The following is a 25,586-nucleotide window of genomic DNA, read 5'->3' as shown; positions in this document are numbered from 1 at the left end:
TTTCGGTCATGTGTCCTAAAAAATGAGTGCAAGCCACACACTGATCTGTGCTTGCGGTCGTATGCATTAATTTACTCCTGTAAAGCACAAAGGGTGCTTAATCTATAGCAACAGCATAGGGATTCACTCCTGTACTTATTCTGTGCAGAAAGACTTACATTAACCATGACCAACATTATGGGTTGTGTTTTTCCCAGCCGGAAAGCTCTTTTCACAGACCATAGTGATATGTGACACGAGACATGGGGCTACAAATTGTTTGCTCGCTCCCATAAAGATGGTGCCTAGAATCAAGAGAAGCAGGCAGGCTACTGACCCAATGCAAAAAGTAAGCATTAGCAATTAGTCATTTATGGTTATGCAACCTGCATTTTAAACAAGCAAAACACATCTGGTGATATGGTTAGGCGCATAATGTTAATTACTGGCATTTAAATGAATCCGATGCAGCAAGTTTACTCCACTCTGATCAAATGCACATATTTTGCAAGCATTTCATACAGACTGTAAGGGTTTATGAATTATTATGCTAATAAATAAAGAGAAATGACACACAACAGGAATATTTATTAAATGCACTTGTCAGTGGATCTAAACTTAGGAAATGGAAGACTTACAAACTAATCTACAGATGTGAGTTACCCACAAGTGACCAGTACAATTGTCTTTGACCACAAAAAGTTCTCCAGTGCATTTTGGCTAGGTTGCACTACAAATACCATTTACATACATATAGTTATAATAGCAGAGAAATTCCAAAATCAAGAGTGTAGCAATGTTTCAAAGGCAATGCCATCACCCTGGTCCACGTGGGCAGAAGGATCGGTGCACGTGGGTGAACTTAGCACGAGAGACAGCAGCGGTGGCAATGGGTGGAGACAAGCAACGAGCAGAATCGAGAAAAAAACTGCACTTGGACTACCAATCCCAACGGCATCTACTGAATTGGTGGCAAAACTTTTACAGTCAACTGGCGTGGGAGTTTTCTTTTTGTGAGTCAGTTGTGCTGGAATATAAGATGAAAGGCAACATGGACAAGTGGCAGTGGGCAAGATCCATAGGCGACTTTTGTTGCGAGATTAATCAGCTAGCTAGGACTACTATCCTTAAGTAGGCCCGTCCGTTCCCTTTGTCCCTTTCTCCAATCCTTCAACTGACCTAGCATGCCTCTTATCCTAGAGGCTGTTCGGTGAGGCAGGTGCTTTCCTCGGGCACACACAGAGTTCATTTGCCTACAGTTTTTTGAAGCAAGTGGCATTTGCCCCAGAAATCCCTTTAAAACTGACAGCTGTGTTGCATGCGAGTCAGCGAAGCCTTGCAGACTACACAGTAGGTACCTCATCTATAGAAGTAATAGTTATTTTTGGTGTGCAAATTGGTGACTTTACAGAGGGCACTGCAATCTAGGTGAAGTCTCTGCTACTGAACCATGCCACATAACAAAAAACATGGAAAATTAGGAGAGTGGTAGTTATATTGTATTTACAAAAATTAGAATAATAGTAATATGTAACTGTAGAAGGTTTATCCTTAAGAAGTTACAAGGGACACAGCAATATGATTCTTTTATTTTTCTGTGCTAAAGAAGTGAATGAATGAATGAGTGTGGATTGGAATTCTACCAGAATCAGTTCTAGCAGGAAGAAGTGGATTTTGGTATGTAGCAAACGCCTCAGAGTAAATAATAAATACCAGCATTTGTAAAGCGCACAGCTACCTCCGGAGGGGTGTTCCGGCGCTGGGGACCCCCAGGAAGATTACACAAGCTATTGCCCAGAGTCACATGGTCCTGGGCTAACCTGGCACCGGGGATCGAACCGTGAACCCCGTGGTCCGGAGTCAGGCACCCTGACCACTGCGCCACACCAGAGCTACTTTCTAATATCTGCCTTCCCTGTCTTTTTTGTTTGTAGCAGGGCACAGTCCCAGCATTCTTACATTTTATTAGGTTCGAGTCACGTCTTTATCAGAGTTGTTGTGACTACCCAGAATGCAAACTGCAAAGGACATCTGAAATTTCACAGAATCCTTGTATAACCAAGGAAGTACAAGCAGAGTCCACTTTTCACTTATTGGCTAGTGACTGAAAGACAAAAGCGAGCTAGCCAAGAGTTGAGGAGCATATAAAATAGCACATCACTGGACCATCCATGCTAATAATTGTAATAAATCTGGGTACTGTTGCAAACAAAAATCTTAACCCATCAATGATGGCCAAGCATGTTGGTAATCCAAAATCTAGCGAGTTCCCACCAAGACCAGAAGAGGTGTTTTTCTCCAGGACGGCTAATAGCAGAGTCTGCCATTCCAGTGGTCTGAGAAGCCATGTCCTGACGACCTTGAGGGCCATGGCTAGGTTCACATTTGCCCAGTACTGATTGTCAGTTGTAGCTGATCACTCTATATTTTTAGATGTAGCTAACAACAAGGAGAAACTGGTGCTCAGGCTCACAAGCCTGCATCTCTTTGCTTAGAGACACACTCATTGACTATTCCAGAGATAGGTGACCCTGCTCACTGAGATGGAGCCACTCTCTGCTCTTACCATTAGCAAGTGCAGTATTCCGGAGTTACTTCAGAAGAGAGCTCCAACCAGTATGCATTGCAGAGGACAAACAAGAATCTACAATACCTCTTCACAAGTTAAGCCACAGACACAATCAAATTTCTACGAGTAGTCCTAAAACCATGACCAACTTATGCTGGGAGCAGTCAGAATTGAGACCAAACCAAGGTTGTGGAATGCCTATAGCAGGACTCCCAGGACATATTGTTTAGGGTCAAGGACAACAAGTTTTCATGTTTATTTTGTTCTTGGGACAATTAGGCCCAATCACCTGCAGCACAAAACCCTTTGGCTGTCAGTTTATACCACCACATTTGGATCAGGGATAGGCATTGTCTGCAGTTCAGGTAATATCTGTGCCCAAATGTTAAAGTTGTTCAAACTTTTATTTAGGGTCTATGAATACAAAGCCTGTCTTATTAGAGTGAGTGCTCTAAGGACATATTGTAAGCTCGTACTGCACTACAGCCAGTGGTTTCAGCGTAAATGTGTGTCCACAATTTTGCAAAGTTTAACAATATGAGGCTACATACAATGGTCTCAGAGTTATCTGTAATTAGATGCACATATCTGCAGAAGCTTCAAAACCAAACAAAATGTATGATCTTTTGCTTTCAAAATAAAATGTTTTAAAAAAATGCAATTAGAAAAAAATACATTTTGCAAAATTGTAAGTCACATTTCTCCTAAGAATCATTTAGTGTAATGTGTTGATGCATGCTAGTATTTCCAAAAACATATTCATACGGGAATATCAGTGCAACCAATTTCAAGATGATTATGGGAAACATGGAAATAAACAAGCACTGGCAAAGCAAATGGGTCTGGGTCTGATATTGGTTGTCAGCCTTTTGGTTTTGCCAATGCGTTTATAAACCTTTTGAGAGCGGCCAAACCCTCGCTATTATAACAAACATGAGCAAAAACCAATAATATATTTTGGTCTTGAAGAGAAAGAGAAAGAGACTGCTTTTTAGCACGAACAAATATACAGGTATATATTTGCCCATGCGAAAATATGTTGCGCATTACAAGTTATGTTTCCGTCCAATCACCTTTTCCCCAACCCTGGAGGAAGTTTTGCTGCTGCCATTGTCAGGAGTAAATTTCCAATGTTACTCAGTATAGGAAAAGATTAGAGAAGAGCTGGTGAAAACTCATAAAACACTCAAAAGGGCATTCCAACGCTGGAACTATTGCTTAACGCTACCTCAAGCACCAGTATAAAGCTCCACAGAAAGTTGACCAAATAAGGAAATTGCTAGAATTCAAATCCTACTATTAGTATTGGCCCTGGCATAATCAGAAAGGCTAATATCAGAGCTTTTATATAATGAGATTTCCACCATAATTTGGTGCTGCACTATGTGGCACCAGAGGGACAACAGTATTTTATTTTTTACAGGACAAGTTGATTTATGAGCAACTTGTCCGATGGACAAGTAGATATTTGATTAAATTCCACACCCCTGCTAAACCTTGCATAAGCTTTCCTGCTCTGCTTCCTGTGACCACATACTACTGTTTTTCACTAAAGCAAGAAAGCACCACCCACCACTTGGCACAGATGGACCTACTGATGCTCCCTTTCATGTCAGTGCTTATTTTGCAGGCACTATATTTTTTTTTGATAAAGCACTCCAAAAGAGTGCATGTGTTTTCCAGCTGTCTCACCCGTGTACTTCTGGACCCACCTTTGCATTACTCTATATTGCTCTCTCACCCTTGTGCTTCTTCTTCAACCCCCCTGTGTTTATCTCACCTCATGGGCTTCTTCTCCTGCATGGTGTTCTTGTGCTTTTGACCCACACTCCATGCATGCTGCTCTTTCACTCTCTCACTACTTTGTTTCCCCCCTTACACAAAGTTACTCTCTCAGCCTCATCTGGGTCACCCTAACTATGCCCTCCATGTAGTTCCCCCCATTGTGCGCCCTCTGTGTTGCAGCCGCCAAACCCACCTAAAAGAAAAAGTTGGGTTTTTTCATTTTTTTACTGATAGAACTCAGATAGATAAATAACAAGCATTTATAATGCAACGGTTTCGCCTTTGGAAAATTTAGAGCTATTGGCAATGTAAATGACAATGCCATTTATTTATCCATTTTCAAAACCAACACATAAATGCAAAGTTTGTCATTTACAATGCCAATAGCGCAAACTTTTCCAAAGGCGAAACCGTTGCATTGTAAATGCTAGTTTGTTTTACTTGCGGCTAGCATCACATGTACGTTCTGAGAAAAGGAATGAAGTTAGTGTGAAAATGCAAAAAGAAACAAAAAAAAATAGTGTCACAATCCTTTTATGCACTCTTAACACCTTGAACGCTATGGGGATTTTTCTCCTGTGCTGGAATTTTGCAGATACCACTATTCATGACGAGCTGGGCTCGTCATCAGCGTAGCAGGAGGCTACTGCATGACGAGCCCAGCTCGTCATGAGCATGGAAGGGGTTAAAAAGCTGGATCTAGGCCCAGAGGCATTGGAGCGCTTTATGTGAGTACCAGAAAACATTACATAGGGTCATATATACAGCTTTTTTTTAGTTTCATGTAGATTAAGTGATTGCTCATTCTGCCGTGCCGAGAGCTCAGCGCAATGCCGGGGGTAGCGCAGTTCCTCCGCCGTCAGACACAGAGACTTAAGTAGACACACAAAAGACTCAGGTATGATTAAAAGCCATTTTGAACTCGTAACCTCCCATGGCTTTCTTAATTGACACTGTCAGCAGACTGCCTTGATTCGAATGATTGCACAAATGCACACGATAGTGTGAATGTGATTGAAAGCACAGGGCCTCAATGGACCCTGCTCTATCAAACACAGGATGGTGAGCATACGGACATTATGCAAATGAGCCTTGCTGAATAGTTCAGCTGGGGCTCAGATCAGGGAAACAGAAGCGGTCCCTTGGGTGCCAGAGACAGCTTCCACTCCTGCTCACCAGCACTCCAAGCCAATGAGCCTACCCTTTCATGAGTACCCGTACTCTCCTTGGCAGCAGAGGCGTACTGGTACTCAGAGTGATAAAGCTAAGAAGTGCTGGTACTTAATACTGGTGAGTACCGGCCAATTTAAAGCACTGCCCCACACGGTGATCTGCCAGACTAGTCCATCGGGCACTGCCCGATTGCCCTATTGACCAGTCCGACCCTGACTGACCTATAACATATGGTTTACTGCCACACCAATCACTTAGACCAACTTATCTACCCAGCAAAACATTCCACTTAACACAGTGCTTGGATCCATCACACAACTATCCTCCACCACACCACGGTTAGACACTATAGCACTCACATGCACCACAACAATCTCCACCTTCATATATTTTATCTACTCTACACCACTCCACTGAATCACACAACTGAACGCTTCAACACGTCTGGTGTTCTGTTATTTATACTTCATATATAGCTCAAATCACCAATAGGTATCTTGGCGCTACTGGATAGTAACAGACATCTACCAACAGAGGTCACCATTAGAAGAGGGAGGCTTTCACTCATTTCCTGTATTGGCTGTAGTTCAGACAGACAGGAAGGTGCATAGGAAGCCCATTCCAATAGACAGGGGCCAGGTAAGCCTTACCTGCATCGCACTGCTAAGCTTCACCATTCACCTGAACAAAATGCTTAAGTTCACTTCACCACTCACGTGCAACACACGGCTAAAATGCCCCACAGCACTCACCTGCGTCACACTGCTCATCTCTACCACACCACTCAGCTGAATCACAAAGCTAAGCTCTCACCCATGCATCACCTGCATCACTCTGCTCAACTCCACCACATCACTCCGCTTCACACAGCTCAACTGACCACCATACCTCACACCGCTCAAATCAATCTGCATGACAGTGCTCAAAAGCGCCACATCACTCAACTGCATCAAGCAGCTCTACACCACCAGACAATTACCCTGCAGCACACACCTCATCCCCACCACTCACCTGCATCACAGTGCTCAACACCACCACACAACTACCCTGCAGCACACACCTTAACCCCACCACATCAGTCACCTGCATCACGCTACTCAACACCACCACACCACTACCCTTCAGCACACAGTTCAACCCCACAACACCACTCACATGCATCACAGTGCTCAAATATACAGACCAGTCACCTGCATCACACTGTTCTACGTCATCACCCTACTCACCTACATACCACTGCTCAACTCACCCTCGTACCTCGCCTGCATCACACTGCTCAACACCACAACAGCACTCTCCTGCGTCACACATCTCAACGCTCCACTACACCTGACCTGCACCACTCTACTCGGCTCTACTGCGCCAAACTCCGCACCACACACTTTATTACGCCACACGAATATTGCTCACCTTTATTTAGTACACCGTTCACCCCCACAGCTCTAACCGAGACAGCCCTCAACTCTACATCTCTTATTTCTACCACGCGACACCTCTGCGCCAAAGAGGTGACCTTCACAGCACTGCGCCCTAACTCTTGCATCTACAACTTTCCTTTTCCATATAACATCCCCAGAAAAGTCGCACGCATCACAACGCTTCCCTGCTACACAACACTCACCTGGGCTTAGTGCTCTACGGAGCGGCGCTCACCTGGACCCACTGTCGGTCCTGTCGCAGAGAGAGAAAGAGAATGGAGGGGGCGGCATAGAGAGTATCGCAGAAGGAGTGTGGGGGGGGTGAATTGCCGCTGGAGGGTAAGGGGGCAACTGCTGGCAGTGCTCTGCAAGAAAATAGAGGAATGACAGCCCCTACAAGTGAGTGAGCGAGGGGTGACAGCCACACCAAGGGGAGAGAGACTGACAGCTGCTGCAGAGGGAGAGGTGAGGGAAGCACCTGCAGTGGGAGAGGGGGAGTAAAAGTCCCAGTGGCGAGAGAGGCCGGTTGAAAGCCGCTGTAGGAGCAGAGGGGTGGCAGCCCTCACAGTAAGAGGCAGGGTGCCGGGAGCTCTTGATGGCGGAGGGCAACTGGTGTCAGCCAGCTCTTGCCGCAGAGGAGGGGGCAGCATCAGCCCCTGCAGGAGAAGGAGGGGGTGGGGAACTACAGCGGTCTCCAGGCTGAAACTTCCTGTACCCGGAAAGGAAAGACACCCCTAAAAGTAAAACGCGTGTCCCTGGGATCATGCGCTCTTCAGACGGCTCTCTCCACAAATTCTTCCCCCCCCCCCCCCGGTTGCCGCGCTTCCGCTCCCCTCCTCGCTGTGATCGTTGTCCTGCAATTACTCCCGGCTCAGTCAATGGATTCTCTCCCCCGTCTGGCACTCTCTTACCCTCCACCTCCAAGCCTTTGTTTTTCAGTCTCTATCCCCGTCTCTTGAAACCTCTATACTGGATGACGGCCTCAACTGTCTCCATGTCGGTGCCAGTCTCGGAGCTACATTTGCGCATCTCCACGCGGCCGGAACGCGCCTCCTGGAAGTGGCCAGACAGCAGCGGGCTGAAGTAGTCCGTGGCTGCGGCAAGTACGGACCGGTGCGCCTGAAACTCGCGACTCTCTTTTCCAAAGGCCAGCGTCACGTCGCAGAAGAGCCCCTGACGCCGCTGCTCATTCTGCCGTGCCGAGAGCTCAGCGCAATGCCGGGGGTAGAGCAGTTCCTCCGCCTCGGCCCCCGCCCCGCCTGGGGCTTCCGCCTCCTCGTCCATGGAGGCCGTAACTTGGCCTTCGACGGCCCCTGGTCCGGGACTCTGTGGCTTCGGGGAGCCTGAGGCTGCCACCGTCGCCATCTTTGCTATCCTGTCAAAGCTCTGCACCGCCCAGCAACGGCGGGTGCCAAGGAAGTGATGTCAGGACGTTACGTGCAGTGACGGGCTGAAGGCCAAACACAAGTTGAAGTGTCATAGGGTGACCAGGTACAACAAGTCAGGTCCCGGGCCGGCAGCCAATCACAGCGCGGCCTGGGAATTACGTCACGGGGGTGTCCCGGGCCGGCAGCCAATCGCAGCGCGGCCCGGGACAAAGGGGCGGGGCTTAAAAAAAGCACCAGAAACGCCCCCGAATCACGTTTTCAAGAGAAAGCGCGATTGACAGCCTCTGTCTCCCAATGGCTAGCCTCCATTTATGGAGCTAGCCAATGATAGACAGAGGCGGGTCATCACCCGACATAGAACTCAAGAGGTTTTGCTAGCGCATGCGTACTTCGTACGCATTGCTAGGCAAAACCTAAAAAGGAGAAAAAACTGGTGTCATTATTTACCGTGTGAATGTGGTGCACACCTACATAACTTTGCAGCCACATCACAGTCTTTCTGTTGTTCCTCTTTAGCCACGCTGTATAGCATCTAGGATGCTGCATAGAATCTCTAAAAACCATTGGTAAAGCCAATAGATCCCAAAGGTGAGACCTATTGGCTTTGTCATGGCTTGTTTTCTTTATGTGTCTTATTTTAGTACATAGAGGGAAAGAGGCACTACTCATAAGCGGATATAAAGAACTTTGGTTTTTATGGGCAACTGCCAAGGCATTTTTCATGAAGATCTAATTGTCATAACTTCAGTCATTTAAAGAGTCCAATATTCTCATTAAATCCATTTCAATCAAGGCTTATTCCACCCTTACCAGCATCACAACGTTGAAAAAACCTGTAAACATCAGGTACAAGAATACTGTGGACCAGCCACAGGGCTTGGTCGCCCCACTCACTGCTGCCGCTCCTGCCTGCCTTTGCCGCCTCCTGCCTGCAGATTCCTTCGCTCGCTGCCCGCTGCTCCTGGGAATTTCCCGCTGCCCGCTGCTTCTTGGAATTTCCCGCCGCTGCCTCCCTGCGGACCCGCCCCCCTGTGATTCCATTCGCCGCCCCGCTCCCGCCACCCAGCTGCTCCTCCCTCCCGGCTCTTTACTTATGACGCCCCCAGAGCGACCGCGCAGCGGGAGCGCCGAAGGTGCGCCAACGGTAAGCCCGTCTGCGCCTGGCCCGCGCCCAGCGCCAGGACCCCTGGCCCTCTCCGCCGAGGCAAGATGACCCGACTGACCTACGACGCCGCCACTCTCAACGCACTCAATGCCAGCCGGACCCACGCCTGCTGCTGAGCCACCCCGAGACGCACCCACGGACCCTTCACCTGCTGCACCTGCAAGTTCACCTGCCTCCGAACCTGCCCCGCACCCGCCAAGACAAACACCAGCAGCAACCACCTCAAGTGCATCCTGATCAACACCCGCTCCGTCCACAGACACGCCGTGGAACTCTGGAACCTCCTCGACGCTACATCACCGGACGTCGCCTTCCTCACGGAAACCTGGATGAACGCCTCCTCTGCACCCGACATCGCCATCGCCATCCCGGACGGGTACAAGATCAGGAGGGACCGCATCAACCAGACCGGAGGTGGCATCGCCATCGTCCACAGGAACACCATCCGCATCACGACCGACGCCAACGACTCCTTCGCCGCAGCCGAACATCTCCACTTCCAGATTCACACCGACCCTAAGACGACCCTCAGAGGCACCCTCGTCTACAGACCCCCGGGACCACGCACACAATTCAGCGAAGACATCACAGACTTCATCACCCTCCACTGACTACATCCTCCTCGGGGACCTCAACTTCCACCTGGAGAACAACAAGTACCGCAACACCACCGCCCTGCTGGAAAACCTCACCAACCTCGGACGCAAGCAACTGGTCAACACCCCCACCCACTACGCCGGCCACACGCTTGATCCCGTCTTCTCTTCCAGCAAGTACATCACCTTCAGCCACGCCACCGGACTCCACTGGACCGACCACAGCTGCGTCCACTTCAGCTTCAAAAGATCCACGACCCACCACCACCCGCAGCAGGTACCTCACAGGAATTGGAGCAAGATCACCGCAGACCAGCTCACCACCTCCCTCAGCCAGAGCCCACCCGCCAACACAACGGACCCCAACGAAGCAGCCCGCAACTTCACACAGTGGCTGACCGCCTGCGCCGACGACCTCGCGCCACTAAAGAACCCTCCCAATAGACCCAGAAGCAAGAAGGCATCCTGGTTCACCGACGACCTCAAGGACTCCAAGAAGACCTGCCGCACCCTCGAGAAAACCTGACTCCTCGACCGGACCACCGACAACATGACCGCCCTCAAACACGCTACCCGCAAGCACCACCAGCTCATCCGCACCACCAAGAAGAAATCCCTGAAGGAACAACTGGACAACAAAGCCCACGACAGCAAAGAGCTCTTCACTATCGTCAAGGAGTTCTCCAACCCCAGCACCGGCACCAACGACATCACTCCGTCACAAGACCTCTGCGACTCCCTCGCCTCGTTCTTCCACCGCAAGATCGCCGACATCCACAACAGCTTCGGCGCCCCACCCACGCACCCAACCGTCGAACCAACGCCCCCCACCGCCACCCTTCGCACCTGGACCACGGTGACCACCGAAGACACAGCCCGCACGATGAACACCATCCACTCCGGATCACCGACCGACCCCTGCCCACACCACGTCTTCAACAAGGCCGACTCCACCATCGCACCCCAACTCCGGAACATCATCAACGTCTCCTTCAACACCGCCACCTTCCCGGAGAGCTGGAAGCACGCCGAGATCAGCGCCCTCCTGAAGAAACCTACAGCGGACCCCACCGATCTCAAAAACTTCCGCCCCATCTCGCTCCTCCCTTTTCCTGCTAAAGTCATCGAGAAGATCGTCAACAGACAGCTGACCGCCTTCCTCGAGACGAACTGATCCCTCGACCCCACGCAGTCCGGCTTCAGAGCCAACCACAGCACCGAGACCGCCCTCATCGCAGCCACCGACGACATCCGGACCCTGCTCGACAAGGGGGAAACAGTGGCCCTCATCCTCCTGGACCTCTCCGCTGCGTTCGACACGGTCTGCCACCGCACCCTAGTCCAGCGCCTCAGCAACATCGGTATCCAAGAGAAGGCACTGGAGTGGATCATCTCGTTCCTCGCCGGAAGAACACAAAGAGTCCGCCTCCCCCCGTTTCGCTCCGAGGCCACCGAAGTCATCTGCGGCGTCCCGCAAGGATCTTCACTCAGCCCCACCCTCTTCAACATCTACATGAAACCTTTCGCAGCCATCGCACGCCAGCACAACCTCAACATCATCTCTTACGCCGACAACACCCAGCTGATCCTCTCCCTCACCAGAGACCCCGACACCGCCAGAACCTGCCTACACGAAGGGATGAAAGACGTCGCCGAGTGGATGAAGGCAGCCGCCTGAAACTGAACTCAGACAAGACGGAAGTCCTCATCCTGGGATCTTCGCCCTCCGCCTGGGACGACTCCTGGTGGCCCCCAGCCCTGGGCACCGCACCCAAGCCAACCGACCACACACGCAACCTGGGCTTCATCCTGGACCCCTCCCTCTCGATGACCAGACAAGTCAACGCCGTCTCCTCATCGTGCTTCAACACCCTGCCCTGCGTATGCTTCGCAAGATCTTCCGCTGGATCCCGACCGAGACCAGGAAGACTGTCACCCAGGCACTCGTCACCAGCCGACTGGACTACAGAAACGCCCTCTATGCCGGAACCACAGCCAAGCTACAGAAAAGACTCCAGCGCATCCAGAACGCCTCCGCCCGACTCATCCTGGATGTCCCCCGACGCAGCCACATCTCCAGCCACCTGAGGAACCTGCACTGGCTCCCCGTCGACAAGAGGATCACGTTCCGGCTCCTCACCCACGCACACAAGTCTCTCCACGACCTGGGCCCCAAGGACCTCAACGACCGCCTGACCTTCTACACGCCCACCCGCCAGCTATGGTCCACCAGCCTCGCCCTCGCAGCCGTACCACGCATCCGAAGAGCCACCGCCGGAGGAAGATCATTCTCTTACCTGGCTGCCAAGACTTGGAACTCCCTCCCCATCCACCTTCGGCTGACCCAGGACCATCTCGCCTTCAGGAAACAACTCAAGACCTGGCTGTTCGAGCAGTAGCATACCCCTCCCCACAAGCGCCTTGAGACCCTCCCGGGTGAGTAGTGCGCTATACAAATGGCATGATTGATTGTTGAGTTACTATTAAAAATGATCACGCCCATGGGGAGGTGCACATTAATTGGGGAGGGGTGTGGCGACTCGGCCAGGGTGACTGACGCTGGTATCTGGGGGATCACGGTTCGATCCCCGGTGCCGGTGGCAGATTAGCCCAGCACCATGTGACTCTGGGCAATAGCTTGCTTCATCTTCCCGACGGCCCCCAGCGCCTGGAGACCCTTACGGGTGATTGTTCGCGCTTTACAAATGTAGAATATATTATTAATTCCAAAAAAAAGAAGAATTTGCCCATTTAAGAAATCACTCAGCATTTTCCAAATTGGAGTCTAAAATACTACTGAGTTCAAAGCCCTGGTTATGCTAACAAAATCTAAAAACTATCTTCTCAACCACGCATTTATATTTACCTTTTTTAGTTGGAATTCTACCTATTAAAAACGTCTCCCTAGACCTGCAAAACGTTTACAACATACACATCCAAGTAGGATTGAGGAGCAGGCGTGATACAGGTGTTCCAGCCCATAATAAAATCAATATGTGGACCTTCTAGTCTCAACTCACCCCTATCTTAAGCGTTAAATTACTTTCCGTAAAAAAATTATTGAGGTTCCAAAATCAGCAACAACAAAATAAAGGATAAAAATCGCAAAGGCATTATGTTATCCAGGGAGGCGCATAAGAATTTATAACACGGATTGCTCACACTGGCCGGACCAGATCTAACATGCTTTCCTTAGGAGCCATCTGTTTCACAACCATACACTTGTCAAAAGCTCCAGCAACATCATTTGACTTAATGTTATGCATTGTAATATAAGACCTTAACATGTGAGCCAAATACAACAAGAAGTACCAGGGTTCCCTGACTTTCCCTATTTGTGAAACCCAACAGTTAGTGTGATTAGCCTGAGAAACTGGCCACCTTGTAATGTGTTGTAAAGGAGAAATGTCCAGAAGCTGGTCGCTAGTCCTATTTTTTATACACTCTCAGAAAAAGACCAACCATATCTGCCAAGAAATCTATTCAACCAAACAGATTTGGTCTGCGGTAAACCTATCAAACCAAAACAACACAACAAAGCCAATGAACAAAGACTGCTGCATCAACATCCCCGATAAATGCATACACAACAAAAAGAGAAGATGGACTGCCACTCTTTTACCAACCAACCCGGAACAGAAACGTGAAGACTGCTCTCCCTGAAGTAGGAGTTAAGGATGCACTTTTAGCTGCCATATGGAAAATAAAAAGAAGTCTTGGCCCTCACTAACACGACTCTTTACTTTAACAAACTCATCGCAGGCCTTAAATATTTTCCTTGCCCCTCCCACTGTCGACCATAATTAAATCAAGTTTGAAGGACACGAACATTTTTATGTCCAAAGCTTACCCTGCCTGTAGCAATGACCTTTGAAATTCTGCTGGCCTGGAAACTTTGAAAACCAACCTTCAGCGAACTCGTTTTGACCTCTTTTACGGTTTTTTTTCCCTGTGTTAATAAGGAATTGAGTCTGCACAGGGATGAAAAACACGTAAATTAGATTCTTAAAGCGGTTACTTGTGTATAATGTTAGCGAAGCATGCATTTACTTAGGCAGTGCTTGCCTGGCTGGTATCGCTAACAATTTGCATTTTATTTTATGTATGAGTGCCTCGCTCTCTGTTACGGCTGGTTAGGCTAGGAAGCTGCCAGTCCATTATCCGCTAAGTGTCCCCTTTTCAGTAAAAAAAAAAAAAAAAAAGCAGTTCTGCAGGCCCCAGAAGGCAGAAAGCCTTGGGCAAAAAAAGCTGCCCTTACTGAAAGTGTCATGTGACATGTGGCAAGAAGGCATCACTGTAGTCACCCCTCACCATCATCTCTGAAGGAAGAGCAAGTTTAAAGCAGAGGATATTCCATGTCATTATTGTCACTGACAGGCTTGCAGGACTGAGGAATAGGCAGTCACATGGCAGGATCACATCTGCGAGGCTGCTCGGGATAAGTAGGGGCCAGATGCATGACAGGTTTGCCTCTTAAAGTCAAGCGGGGGCGGTTCATATTCAGTCACATGGCAGACCAGTGGCTGAACGATTAGTAGTCCAGTTCTGGAGGCAGTGTGTGAAATGTCAGGGTCACCTCTGGAAGAGTGGCTAGGTAACCATCTGGCAGACTTACATCTCAAAAGGGGCTAGTGAGAGCACCCTCATTCATCTGATTTCCACCAACACAACACTATTGTATTACATTATGTATATGATTACTTAGACAAATTAAAAAACCTGTATCTCAAATATGTATTTTATTTCTACTACAAGAAAGCAAGGTCAGAGCACAGCAGGCCAAGCTGCGAAACAGCCAACACTGCTCCAGATCTCAGCATGAGCTCCTGTATTTGAGGGCATTTGGTCACTGGGACCTGATGCGCATGGCCACTTGAAACATCTTATAGATGGTAAACAGTGGTGTTCTCAATGCTGTCAGACATATTATAGAGAATGCTTCAAGGCATTCTTGCTCCAGATCAACACGATGCCTCACCAATGACTGTGAGAGTCTCCAAGATGGCACTACCCGTGTTGGGTGCCGGAGCTGTCCCGCCCTCTGACCCTCCTGGGTCAGTCTGTGTACAGGAGTGAGAGGGGAGTTGGCCTGGCTCGTATTACGGATGATATGGCCCAAATAGGGATCTATTTATTTATGAAAATGCAGTGCACAGGACACTTTTTCAGTGGTAGGACATCCCATCTCCATGGTGGCTTGTGAAATAAAAGCCCAAATTTGGGGGATGCAGAGTTTCAGTCATGTGCAGCAGATCTTTAAGCTCTTACAATGAAAACTTAGGATGCCAAGAAACAAGCTGCCCCTAAATAGAACACGTTGTGAACTAGGCAGATACGGTTTAACTAGTATCTGCTTTTAGGAAGATGCTCTTGAACATGACTGATTCCCACCTCCCCCTATGACATGTCAGGTGGCCCACTTGTTCTTAGTAACTGAAGTGGCAGGGGATATAAATGGCCTACGAGTTAAGTATTCACGTTCCTCACTAACTTTAATCAAGATCTCAGTGCCCCACCCCAGATTAAGGACTGAATAAAGGACAAGAAGTTTGTCTCTCCTCCAAACAAGTTGAGGCTAGATCCGAAGGTCTGAGAAAGAGGCTTATGCTGCTGTAATATGAAGAAAACGATGACAGCCTGCTTGCAACAAACTGCTTTAAATCAGCAGATGCCAAGGCCAAGCTGTGAATGTACTGCTGTTAGGACCTATACCCAAGCAAACTGAATTCCCTGGATCAGACACTTGTACCATTGCACAGCATGGACCATAGTCAGGGCCACTGGAATTATACGACAGGAGTGGGCCAAATTATGCGGCAGGTTGAGTAAATTATGCAACAAGAAAAAGCAAATTATGCTGCATTAAGTGCCACGTTTTGTAATATTTTGTTATTTTTAAACTTGGTAACACTGCATGGGCATTGGTTGCATCTCGTTAGTACCAATTTAACATCCAAATATAGCAATAAGCAACAGAAAGGTAACCAGTCCAACTTTACAAAGGGCCTTCCACCGTGCAGCAAAACGTGACGCTTCATTTTGGGTAACTTTAAATTTATTTGAACTACAAACAAACATTTTTGTCAAAATCTGCAGATTATGCAGCAGGTGATGGATTATGTGGCAAATGCGTCAAATCTATAACTATGCAACCAAAAAAAAAATTCACCTTGCAATTCCAGTGGCCCTGACCATAGCAAACCATTGCTGAGGCAGAGTATGTTATGTTATGTTATTTGCACTTGTAGAGTGCGCGATTACCCTTGGATGTCCTGGCGCTAAGCACTGGTTTGCCTGGGAAGCTGAAAGAGTGCTACTGCGAAAAGAGCCATGTTTTCAGGCCTTTCCGGAACGTGAGGAGATCCGGGGCGGTTTTGAGGAAAAAGGGGAGCTCATTCCAAGCTCTCGAGGCACAATGAGTAAAACTCCTGCCTCCCCAGTTTAGTTTTTTTGACATGGGGACTTGCACTTGTTTGGCACTGGTGGATCGTAGTGTTCTCCCAGGAACGTACCAGTGAAACTTTTGCCTAAGAAACTCCGGACCAATAACGTTAATGGCTTTAAAAACTATACAGAGTGCCTTAAAATGGGTTCTTTGTTTTATTGGAAGCCAGTGTAGCTTCTTAGGCTCTCCTTTCACTGAAGCAAATTTAGGTGTTCCGGACAGTGTACTTACATTTATTTTCTTTTTTTAGTGTCTGCTGCCTGAGTGAGCGGAAAACCACTAGTACATCTGAGACAATCTATGGTGTGGCTTGCCACAGGAATTTTTCCTTCCCTTGAAATCTATTTCCCTACCTTTGTAGGTGGATCATGATGTTGCAGCAGTTGTTTAGCCTACTGTATGGCTCCCCTATTAATAAACCACCGGACACCTGAAGTCGCACCATCCACAAAGGTCGCACCTCCTCCCTTTGTGAAACACTGAGCAACTGCACACCGCAGCTGAGGACTATGGCCCACTTGAGTGTGCAAGTGTGGACTTAAGACTGTAATGCACTTTATGAAAAGTTTTATAGATGTGCCTTGATTGTTTTTGAATTTCTTGAAAATTTTAAACTGTAAAATGAATTATGGATTTTTAATCAATTATGTATTTTTGTATAATCGAGTGAAGTTTGAATCTGTGTATACTTTTGTGATTCCCTTGTTGAATCGAATAAAGTTATTCGAACGAACGAACGAGTGTGCAAGTAACCAGAACACTTCTCTCCCTTACGCAGACTGCGCCCCGCTACTGCCACTGAGAATGCTCAAGCCAGGTGGGCCCAAGTCCTGTAGCCACATCAAGAATCAATGCACGGACCCAGTTCATCACATGAACAGTACGCCGTAGTAAAACATGTGGACAGAACTTTCGGACTCTTTTCCTTCATGCTTTGCCAGTACATCTATGCATATGGTCTCACTGCCTACCTTGTTATACCAGAACCTAGACTGTCTATATAAATTGTGTTGAACGTAAGTTACTTTAAGGTTAGGAGATATTTTACTAAGGAACTTAACTTGTAGCTCTATATTAAAGGCACTACACTTTTTGTCAAATGCATAACACTGTCAATGTTATATTTATGTTGTCATTCTAGTGTTACCTAGTCAGGAATTAAAGTCTAAACGTAAGGTTTCGGGCGTTCAGTGAGTGTTTGTGGGTGCATTTGATTCCTGAGGTTTCAGGGACAACAGGCAATACTTTTACAAGGATTGCCCAGCTGTGTGTACGTGTGTGCCTCAGAGAGTTTGCCTGATATCTCCCAGAAGTGGAACACAGTCCAGCCAAGTACCACGCATCTTGCGTTAGAATAACGAATTTCTGGTAATTTCCCCGCATTAGCGCAATGTCTGAGATTGTCATGAAAAGGAACCGTATCCTGAAGTGCAATAAAATTTACTGGAACTGTAGTTCCAGTTTCTTGCTTTGCTGGGACAGACGCATAAAAGCTGACCTCCGAGTGCCACAAGATGGTGTTAGTGTATAACATTATGACGTGGAAATATCCTATCACAGAAAGCCAAATGGACTTCAGAGATTTAAAGACCACAACACAAAACTACACACCTGCATAATTAATGTAAAAAAAGCACCCACTGCTCAAACCACAGTATCAAACAGATGTGGCTGTCCAGCCGCAAAACGAAGCTTCTAAATGAATGCCAAAAACTGGGTCAGTCTAAACTGCAGTAAAAGAGTGGCCTAATGGGAGATGATCCCGCTGGGTAGTCACCCTCTGGTCCCACATAGCAGAAAGCCTGAACAGACTGTCAATTGATCATGCCATTAATTTAATTGATTGCCAGCCAGGGAGGCGCAGGCTGGCTAAGGCTAAGGCAGGGAATATCTGTTTAATGTATTGTTTCTCTGCCTCCTACCCGGCCACAGGTGTCCGGCCTAGGCTGTGCCACGATACTACTAAGTGTGGGTGACTTTATACTTTTAGCTAGAAACTGTCACTCGTTATTGAACGTCACTCATAATGACGCTGAATTTATGAAAATGTCATACAAGCAAACTGAAACCTTGGCAGCTATAGGAACATGTCAGATCCTAGAACGTGTTGAGAGCACAAAAGTATTAAAAAAGTAACAAATGCTGAAATGGTTTCTGGAGGATGATAAGTAAGTAAAAATACTATGTTATTGTGGCTGAATCTGCAGAACGTCAAGAGTAGGTGTTCACATGGATTGTCAACAAGCAGAAAAATTACCTTTCAATCAATTACGTTATATGACTGTAACTCGCTCACCAGGTCCGACAGCATAGTTGTGGCAGACATTTTTATAATTTAAAGAACCAAGGGGCATATTAGTGCGGGAAATGGAGCAGAGAATGTGGCATAAAGCCAGAAGATTCACCAACTGCTTCTCCGCTGCCATATCTTCCATATGAAGTCCCCAATTACAATTGGGGTGGGAGAGGAGCACATCCCTTGGTGGGATACCACTTAGCCAGGATGTACAACACCTGGATATTCTGGGTGAGGACATGCCCAATTTTACCTTCCAAAAAATACAAATAGTAAACTCTTGTGTAGATCAAGCAAAGAGTGCAATCTACTGACTGTCCTATGGCACAGGTAGTGGGATGCAATGCTCCTCCCTGCCAGAAACTAGCCTGCCCTGTGTTATATTTCATTGAGATGCTGCCTGGAATGGCACATCTCTATGATGCTCTTGAGATTCTGCCGTGAGGTCATCTTTGTAGCATCATTGGCAGTTGGACCCTGCCCGCTGAAACCGTCCTCACCTTTACTCCATCTCCACTGAGGACCTTTTTTGAGCAGGTGGTAAACAGAAGTGTTAATCAACAGGGAATTCGAAATTGTGTGTGTTATTTCACCTGGAAAAACGGTCTTCATTTCATATTAACTATTCCACAAGGATTTACTTGCAACTGCATGATACTGGTGTGGAATTTCCAAATACCAGCGCTTACGGATGCAGAGTTTGCATCCTTTCAGTACCATGCACCTTGCAATCGGGCCCTATGTATCAAGCAGCTGTCCCGCAGCAGAAACTTCTATAGCTTCACCATCCACCTGCCAACATAATGAGGTAAGTCCCCCAGAAATACTGACTGCTCAGCTATCCGATCTAAGGTGAGTAACACAGAAAATGTAACAGACCCAGACAAATTTACTGACAGGTAAACTGCAAATGAAGAAAAGTCATTCATGAAGTGGTTACAGTCCTGAGTCCACCAAGACCTAATAATAAATATTAAGCCAAGTTTTAATTCAAGGCCTACATCATGGATGTCATTTCTATTTCTGTTATAGTTGGCCTACCAATTTAAATTGCTGTTTGTGTTCATGAGAGAGAGAAAAATAAGACTGCAAGTGAGTATTTTTTTTTCATGGTCCAGTATTGCTGCTGATGAAAACAGTGTTGCAAAAACAAATTTTAAAAAATAGTAATAAAAATAAAATACTGCTAGTTTTTTTTTTGCTTTTGCTCAACAAGCATGAGACTTCCCAGACTGCTGCTCACAGGCTTACCCGTTGCAGGCTCTCACAGTCTGCATGCACTGGTGCCGTCATCTTACTGTTACTAGCAAATAGTGACCCAACCCGAGAACCAAGAGAGCAGAAACCCCACCCTAGATCAGGGAGTGTTAGACACCTGGATAAAAGAATTGAACAGGGAAAAAAACACTAAAACATAAGGAAAAAATAAGTAGATAAACAAGCTAAAACATTGCAAAATTGTGTAATTAATCCTCATTCAAAATTTGGGAGCTATTCGGTTATATGCCTGAATTCTGGTACGAACTTCTCAGCAGGCTTGGTGGCCAATCATGGTGTATATGGAGTAGGAAATGGGTGCTTTGGGCTCCCAGTACAGTTAACGTCTACCACTAAACATCATTCTTCCTTGATAACCATGCCAAGAAGGAAGCACATATGACAGAAAAAAAAAAAAAAGAAGAACCTCCCACACCAGTTTCCTGGGAAAACAGCAATGAAGAGCACTATCGCCCTCGACTCAATGTGGAAATATAAGGGCCACATAAATTGGGCAAAAGCCATGACATGAATGAAATAGAATTTCTAAAGCGCAACAATCACCTGGGGGTATCTAGGCGCGTAATGGACAGCATGAAGCACTGGAAGATGCCAAAGTTATTTATTAAAGAGCCAAGTATTCAGGTTCTTCCTGAATTCCAAAATGTTGGTCTTAAATTTTATTTCTATTGGAAGCGAGTTTCACAACCTCGATGTACATAGGAGAAATCCTCTCCCGCCCCAGTTGATTTTCTTAAATCTAGGGAATACAAGATTTCCACTAGTGGATGAACGCAGAGAGCGTGCCTCAGTGTAGCGGTGAAAACGCTGTATCAGATACTCAGGCCAATGCCTTTTTGTGCTCTAAAGGAAATGCAAAGTGCCTTAAACTGAATCCGTTTACATATAGGAAGTCAGTGTAATTGGATCCGTGCTTGAGACATGGATTTATGTTTTGGAATGACTCCCAAGATCTTTGGACACATACAAACGTAAGCACAAAGTAAGTATAGGTGAATCATCTGAATACAGAAATGGAAGCCATTTTGCCACCTGTTATTTGGTGCCTGTTTGAGCGCCTCGTTTTTATTGGAATACTATAGAAGAGATTCATACCCAATTGTTATGTGTGAATGCACCCATCACAAGCATAGAATCCCTTAAAGGCAAAGGCACCTAAGAGAAATATTGAACACTACAACGTTTGGAACTGATTGTGGCGGTCCTAGGCCCACTGAAGCAAACAAACTAAAAAAAATAATTTAAAAAAAACACACACAAGGTCAAAGAAATGCCAATCCTTCCAAACCAAAAATGGTAAATTGCACACTGCAGAAGTGTGCACATTTATTAGACAACAATATCATCCCACTTAGAATGATACATACATGTATGAAGAGTGATAACCAGTTGACATCCTTCTCGTGGTAGGGAAATGTAATGACCATGAATCAATGTATAGAGGATTACATCTTGGTGCATTATGATGCTTTCACAGCCAATATAAAATGAGAATTGAGAGTGTCTTACAAACCCAGAGATGAAAGGGCATAGTACAAAATGACTGCAGAACTATGTCATTAATGTTTTAGAAAAGTGTATTTAAATATGAAGATATGGATTCAATCAACACATACCAATCATTGAATCTAGGAAAAGGGACACTGCATAATTCACTCAAAGGGGCACTGAACTGCACGTGTTCTCTTGATTCAACTTAATTAAACAACTTCATTTAAAAACACCATCATAATACTATTGTGCACAGTCAAATACAAATAAACTTTACTCTTGGGGGATGGTTCATCCTGCACGAGCATTCCTGGGAAAAACCTGTTGCTCTCTGTCCAATGTTTGTGTATATTTTCCCATGATGTATAACAATGAAATTTTGAAAAACGCCTTCCAATTATCAAATTGATGCTGGACTACAATTATTTCAAACAAGTGTTCAGAAATGGAATATATATGTCAATACTGGGGGCGTATTGCATTACATTAAAATGTCACCTTTCTTGCAAAATGAGACAGAGTCGTTCACATTTTTGTCGCTTTGACGTGTGAGAAACAGTACGTAATTAGGTTGCAACGCGGTGCAGTGAACACGTCATTTAGGTGATGGCATGTCACTTTTGGGGTCCAAGGCGCCTTGTCTTCGCACAGCGTTACGTGTTCGGTGTTTACTTGCTACGGTGACGGGGTGAACAACTAACTGTTCGTCACACAAGTAACAGCTGAAAATCCAATAACCTGCCAGCTATTCGAGGAACTCGCACCTCGCGCCCTTGAACTCTCGACCTCGCGCCAAACTGCCCCCTGGACAATAAAGGACTTCGTGGCGCTGCTAAATGAAGGCGATGTGTCTGCAGTGCTCGAGGACTTGGGCAAACAAGGCGCCGCAATGTTATTGCAGGATACAAAGGCTCATCAGAGCCAACCCTCAGACAGGCAATGTTTTCAAGCAACGCCAGCCCACCTGCCGCACCACTGAAAGGCGAAGCACAGCCTCCATGTTTCACAGACAATCACATCATCATGCGACCATGTACCAGGGCATCACCCTGTGACTGCATGCATTTGTGTATCACATTTGGTGGCGGGAAATCTCACATTGACTGTCAGCGGTGGGTGAATGCCCGCCCCGATTCCAAACCACAGCTGAGTTACATGCAATGCAGCAGCACCCCTTCCCCAAAACAAACGAAGACCTCTTACCTCTGAGGTTTTTGGGGTGTATCTGTTTTGTCCGAGGCATGGTCCCCCCTCACGCCTGTCAAAGCTGCTTCTCTCGCCTCAAAAATGGAGACCAACCCTGGACGTGCGGAGCCTCCATGAAGCCACCAAGTGCATCAACTAATCCAGCAGGTGAATCGGCGGGGGGAGGGTGAAATAAAGCACACAGAGAAAACGCGGTCACATATCTGTAGCCCACATGTGTTCAGAGATCTATTCTTCTGAGGCAAGCAGTGCCTGACATCAACACCCATACCGTCCGAGGAATTGGGGCAAAGGGGGAACAGACGTCCAACACACCCACACACCTCCAGAGCAGTGCAAAACAAACCAGCATCATCGCCCCCTCCCTCGCCCTCCGCACACACACACTGCATATCTCGCAGGTTGGACCATTCATGATTTTATGAATCACACGCGATGTGCCACATCCCACAAACGTGCCTGCCTCGTTCTAGCTGGATCCCTGTTCCTCCTATTGCAACGGCGGTGGCACAAAAAAAAAAACAATGGAGAGAGCCGCACAAAAAGAGGGCATTAAATCACGATATGCGTGCCAGGGGTACACCCCCTACCCTCTCCCTCCACCCGGGTATAATTAGTGGAAATGAACGATCAACAGCCGCTCACCCCAAAATAGAAAGGAAAGGCTCATTGACAGTCGAGGGGTGGTCTGAAACCGCAACAGCAACCCAAGGGGATTTCAGTCACTTGTTCGGTGCACGTTTATTTGGAACGTTTCGTGGTGTGTTACACTGGATGTCCCACGTTATTGTGGTGTATGCAAGCAAACGCGCATTAATGGCCAGTGCCCAGAAAAACAAATCCCGCTGGGGGTGATATTGCAGGAGGGGTGAGAAAACAAATCATCCTCGCAAAAAAAGGGGGGGCCTGCACAGCAAGACTCGAGAAGAATGTGAAAATGCCAGCGATGGGAGGAGACTGCCCGGTTTAGAACTGGAGGGTGGAGACGGAATCTGTTTAAGTGACAGGAGCAGAAAAGCGTTGCAGAGGCAAAGGGAAAAAAAAACATGAATGAATCCGGAGGGAGGAGCCTGGGAAACCCCCCTCTGCAAGGCGGTGCTGAGCACAAAGCAGTGCCGGAGAGACAGCGAGCAGAGGCCGAGGGCGCCTCAAGGGTGGACGGGGCATTGCCGCGTGGATAGAAGGGCTTTAGGTATAAGCGTGCTTGCTCATTGTCAGGGTTGTGCACAGGTGCCTGCGGTACAAGGACTGCGCAAGTTAGCCATTTTATGCACAGCGAGCTTTCTATAATGCGAGGCAATTGGAAAGTCAATGATAAACTACCCCAGCACACTACCAGTCCCTCAACACAGGCGCACCACCTCAAACACGTCCAATGGCTTTATACTAATTCTGGAAGACTCTCTCTTGCACAGTCAAATCAGCAAAGAAAACGAATGTGGGGTCACACTGCTTGGAGTCTGATTAGAACAAGCAGCAGAGATCACACATGGGTGGGTGGGTGAGGAAGGGATGGGCATGGCCTCTTTTTAAGGGGCATGTCAAATCGCTGCTACTGTTGTCTACAGGTGCCTCTTCTCCTTACAGGAGGAAACTGAACATGGGACCCTGTGCAAACAAGAGGGCTGAACCCACTTCTTAAAATAGCCGTTACAAGTAGGAGATCATCTTCTCACCCCCTCCGGTGTGGCTATCCTGCGTGAATTGTGAGGAGAAGCCTGTCCAGGGTTTGTGTCACTGTCCTGGTGAAGTGTGTAAAGACACAGCAAGCTCTCTCCCACCACACAGACCTGCCCCATCCCATAGATACCCTCAAATGGGCGCCCCCTGCCCGTACCGTGGGAACCCAGCCCTCCACTGACACGAGGCGGCCAGGGGGTGTGTTCGGCGCCCAGGAGCCGCCGCGGGCCTCGCTTTCTCTGGTGGTTCCCTCCCGCCATATGCCGGGGCAGTCCACACACACTCCCCGCTGGTAGTGCCCCCTCCCTCGCGGCGTTGGAGTGTTACTTACTGCCGGTGCCGCGCCTCCTCTGAGTGTGCCTGGGGGGGTCTAGGGGACGGGGGCGCCCCGGCCTGGGGGGAGAGGGAGCGTCCGCTCATGCTTACGGGAGCTCCTGCTGCCAGAGGCCGCTCCGGGGCCCTGTGCCTGTCACCGGCTGGGGGTGGAGGCTGCCTCCTGCCTCTCGCACACAGCAGGCCCCGGACCCTCTCTCCGCAGCCGTGGAGGGGGGGGGGGCGGCGGGCGGGCTGGGGGCCTCCCCGGGGGCAGGGACGGGGGAGACAGACAGCGCCGTGCCGGGGGTGTCCTATTATGTTTGTTTGCACGCCCCCCTCACTTTCTATTGCACAGTCCGGGCCAGTGACGTCACCGGGTCTCCCCTCCCTCCCCTCCTCTCTGCCCTGACTGTGACTGCAAAGGGAGGAGGGGGGACGGCCGCGCAAGGGGGTGCCCGACGGACGCGCTGAGGGAAGCACTTACAGCAGCAGCAGGCCTGTTGGTCCGGCAGCGCCAGGAATCCGAGAGATGGCCAGACAGCAGCTCACCGGCCGAACGAGCAAACACTAATGAAGCTCAGTGGGTTAATGTGCCTCACGTTGAACTAGCAAATCTGGAGAGATAGAATAAAGATAGAAATAGAAGAAAGAGAAAGAACAGGCCATTACAAAATCACAGGTTGAGATGATAAATCATGTAAGTAAGTAATCGATTTATTTGTTGATTAATAAAAATCATTTCCAACAGAAATAAAACACAGTAGATAAAAAACATTATTTGTATACAGCTTTACATTTTTGC

At 47.7% G+C, this 25,586-nt stretch overlaps 1 protein-coding gene across 2 annotated transcripts in view; it reads right to left on the bottom strand.

The window, feature by feature from the left end:
• The window catches only part of HIVEP1 (HIVEP zinc finger 1), a 530,052-nt gene extending 504,681 nt beyond the window's left edge, over positions 1 to 25,371 (bottom strand). The window contains exons 1-2 of one of the 2 annotated variants that reach the window (XM_078687878.1): positions 25,269 to 25,371; positions 22,787 to 22,924 (exon numbers count right to left, since the gene is read on the bottom strand). In XM_078687878.1, the coding sequence (XP_078544004.1) occupies positions 22,787 to 22,826 (40 nt within the window). In that variant the 5' untranslated portion in view covers positions 22,827 to 22,924; positions 25,269 to 25,371. Of the gene's footprint in view, positions 1 to 22,786; positions 22,925 to 24,800; positions 25,082 to 25,268 lie in introns of those variants that run through there. The other variant, XM_078687877.1, reaches the window with a different exon arrangement.
• Positions 25,372 to 25,586: the final 215 nt, after the last annotated feature.

The sequence above is a fragment of the Lissotriton helveticus genome, chromosome 4_1 (genome assembly GCF_964261635.1).
Source record: "Lissotriton helveticus chromosome 4_1, aLisHel1.1, whole genome shotgun sequence".
Taxonomy (NCBI): domain Eukaryota; kingdom Metazoa; phylum Chordata; class Amphibia; order Caudata; family Salamandridae; genus Lissotriton; species Lissotriton helveticus.
The sequence above is the reverse complement of the archived record's forward strand: the minus strand, read 5'-3'. Positions and strand labels throughout refer to the sequence as shown.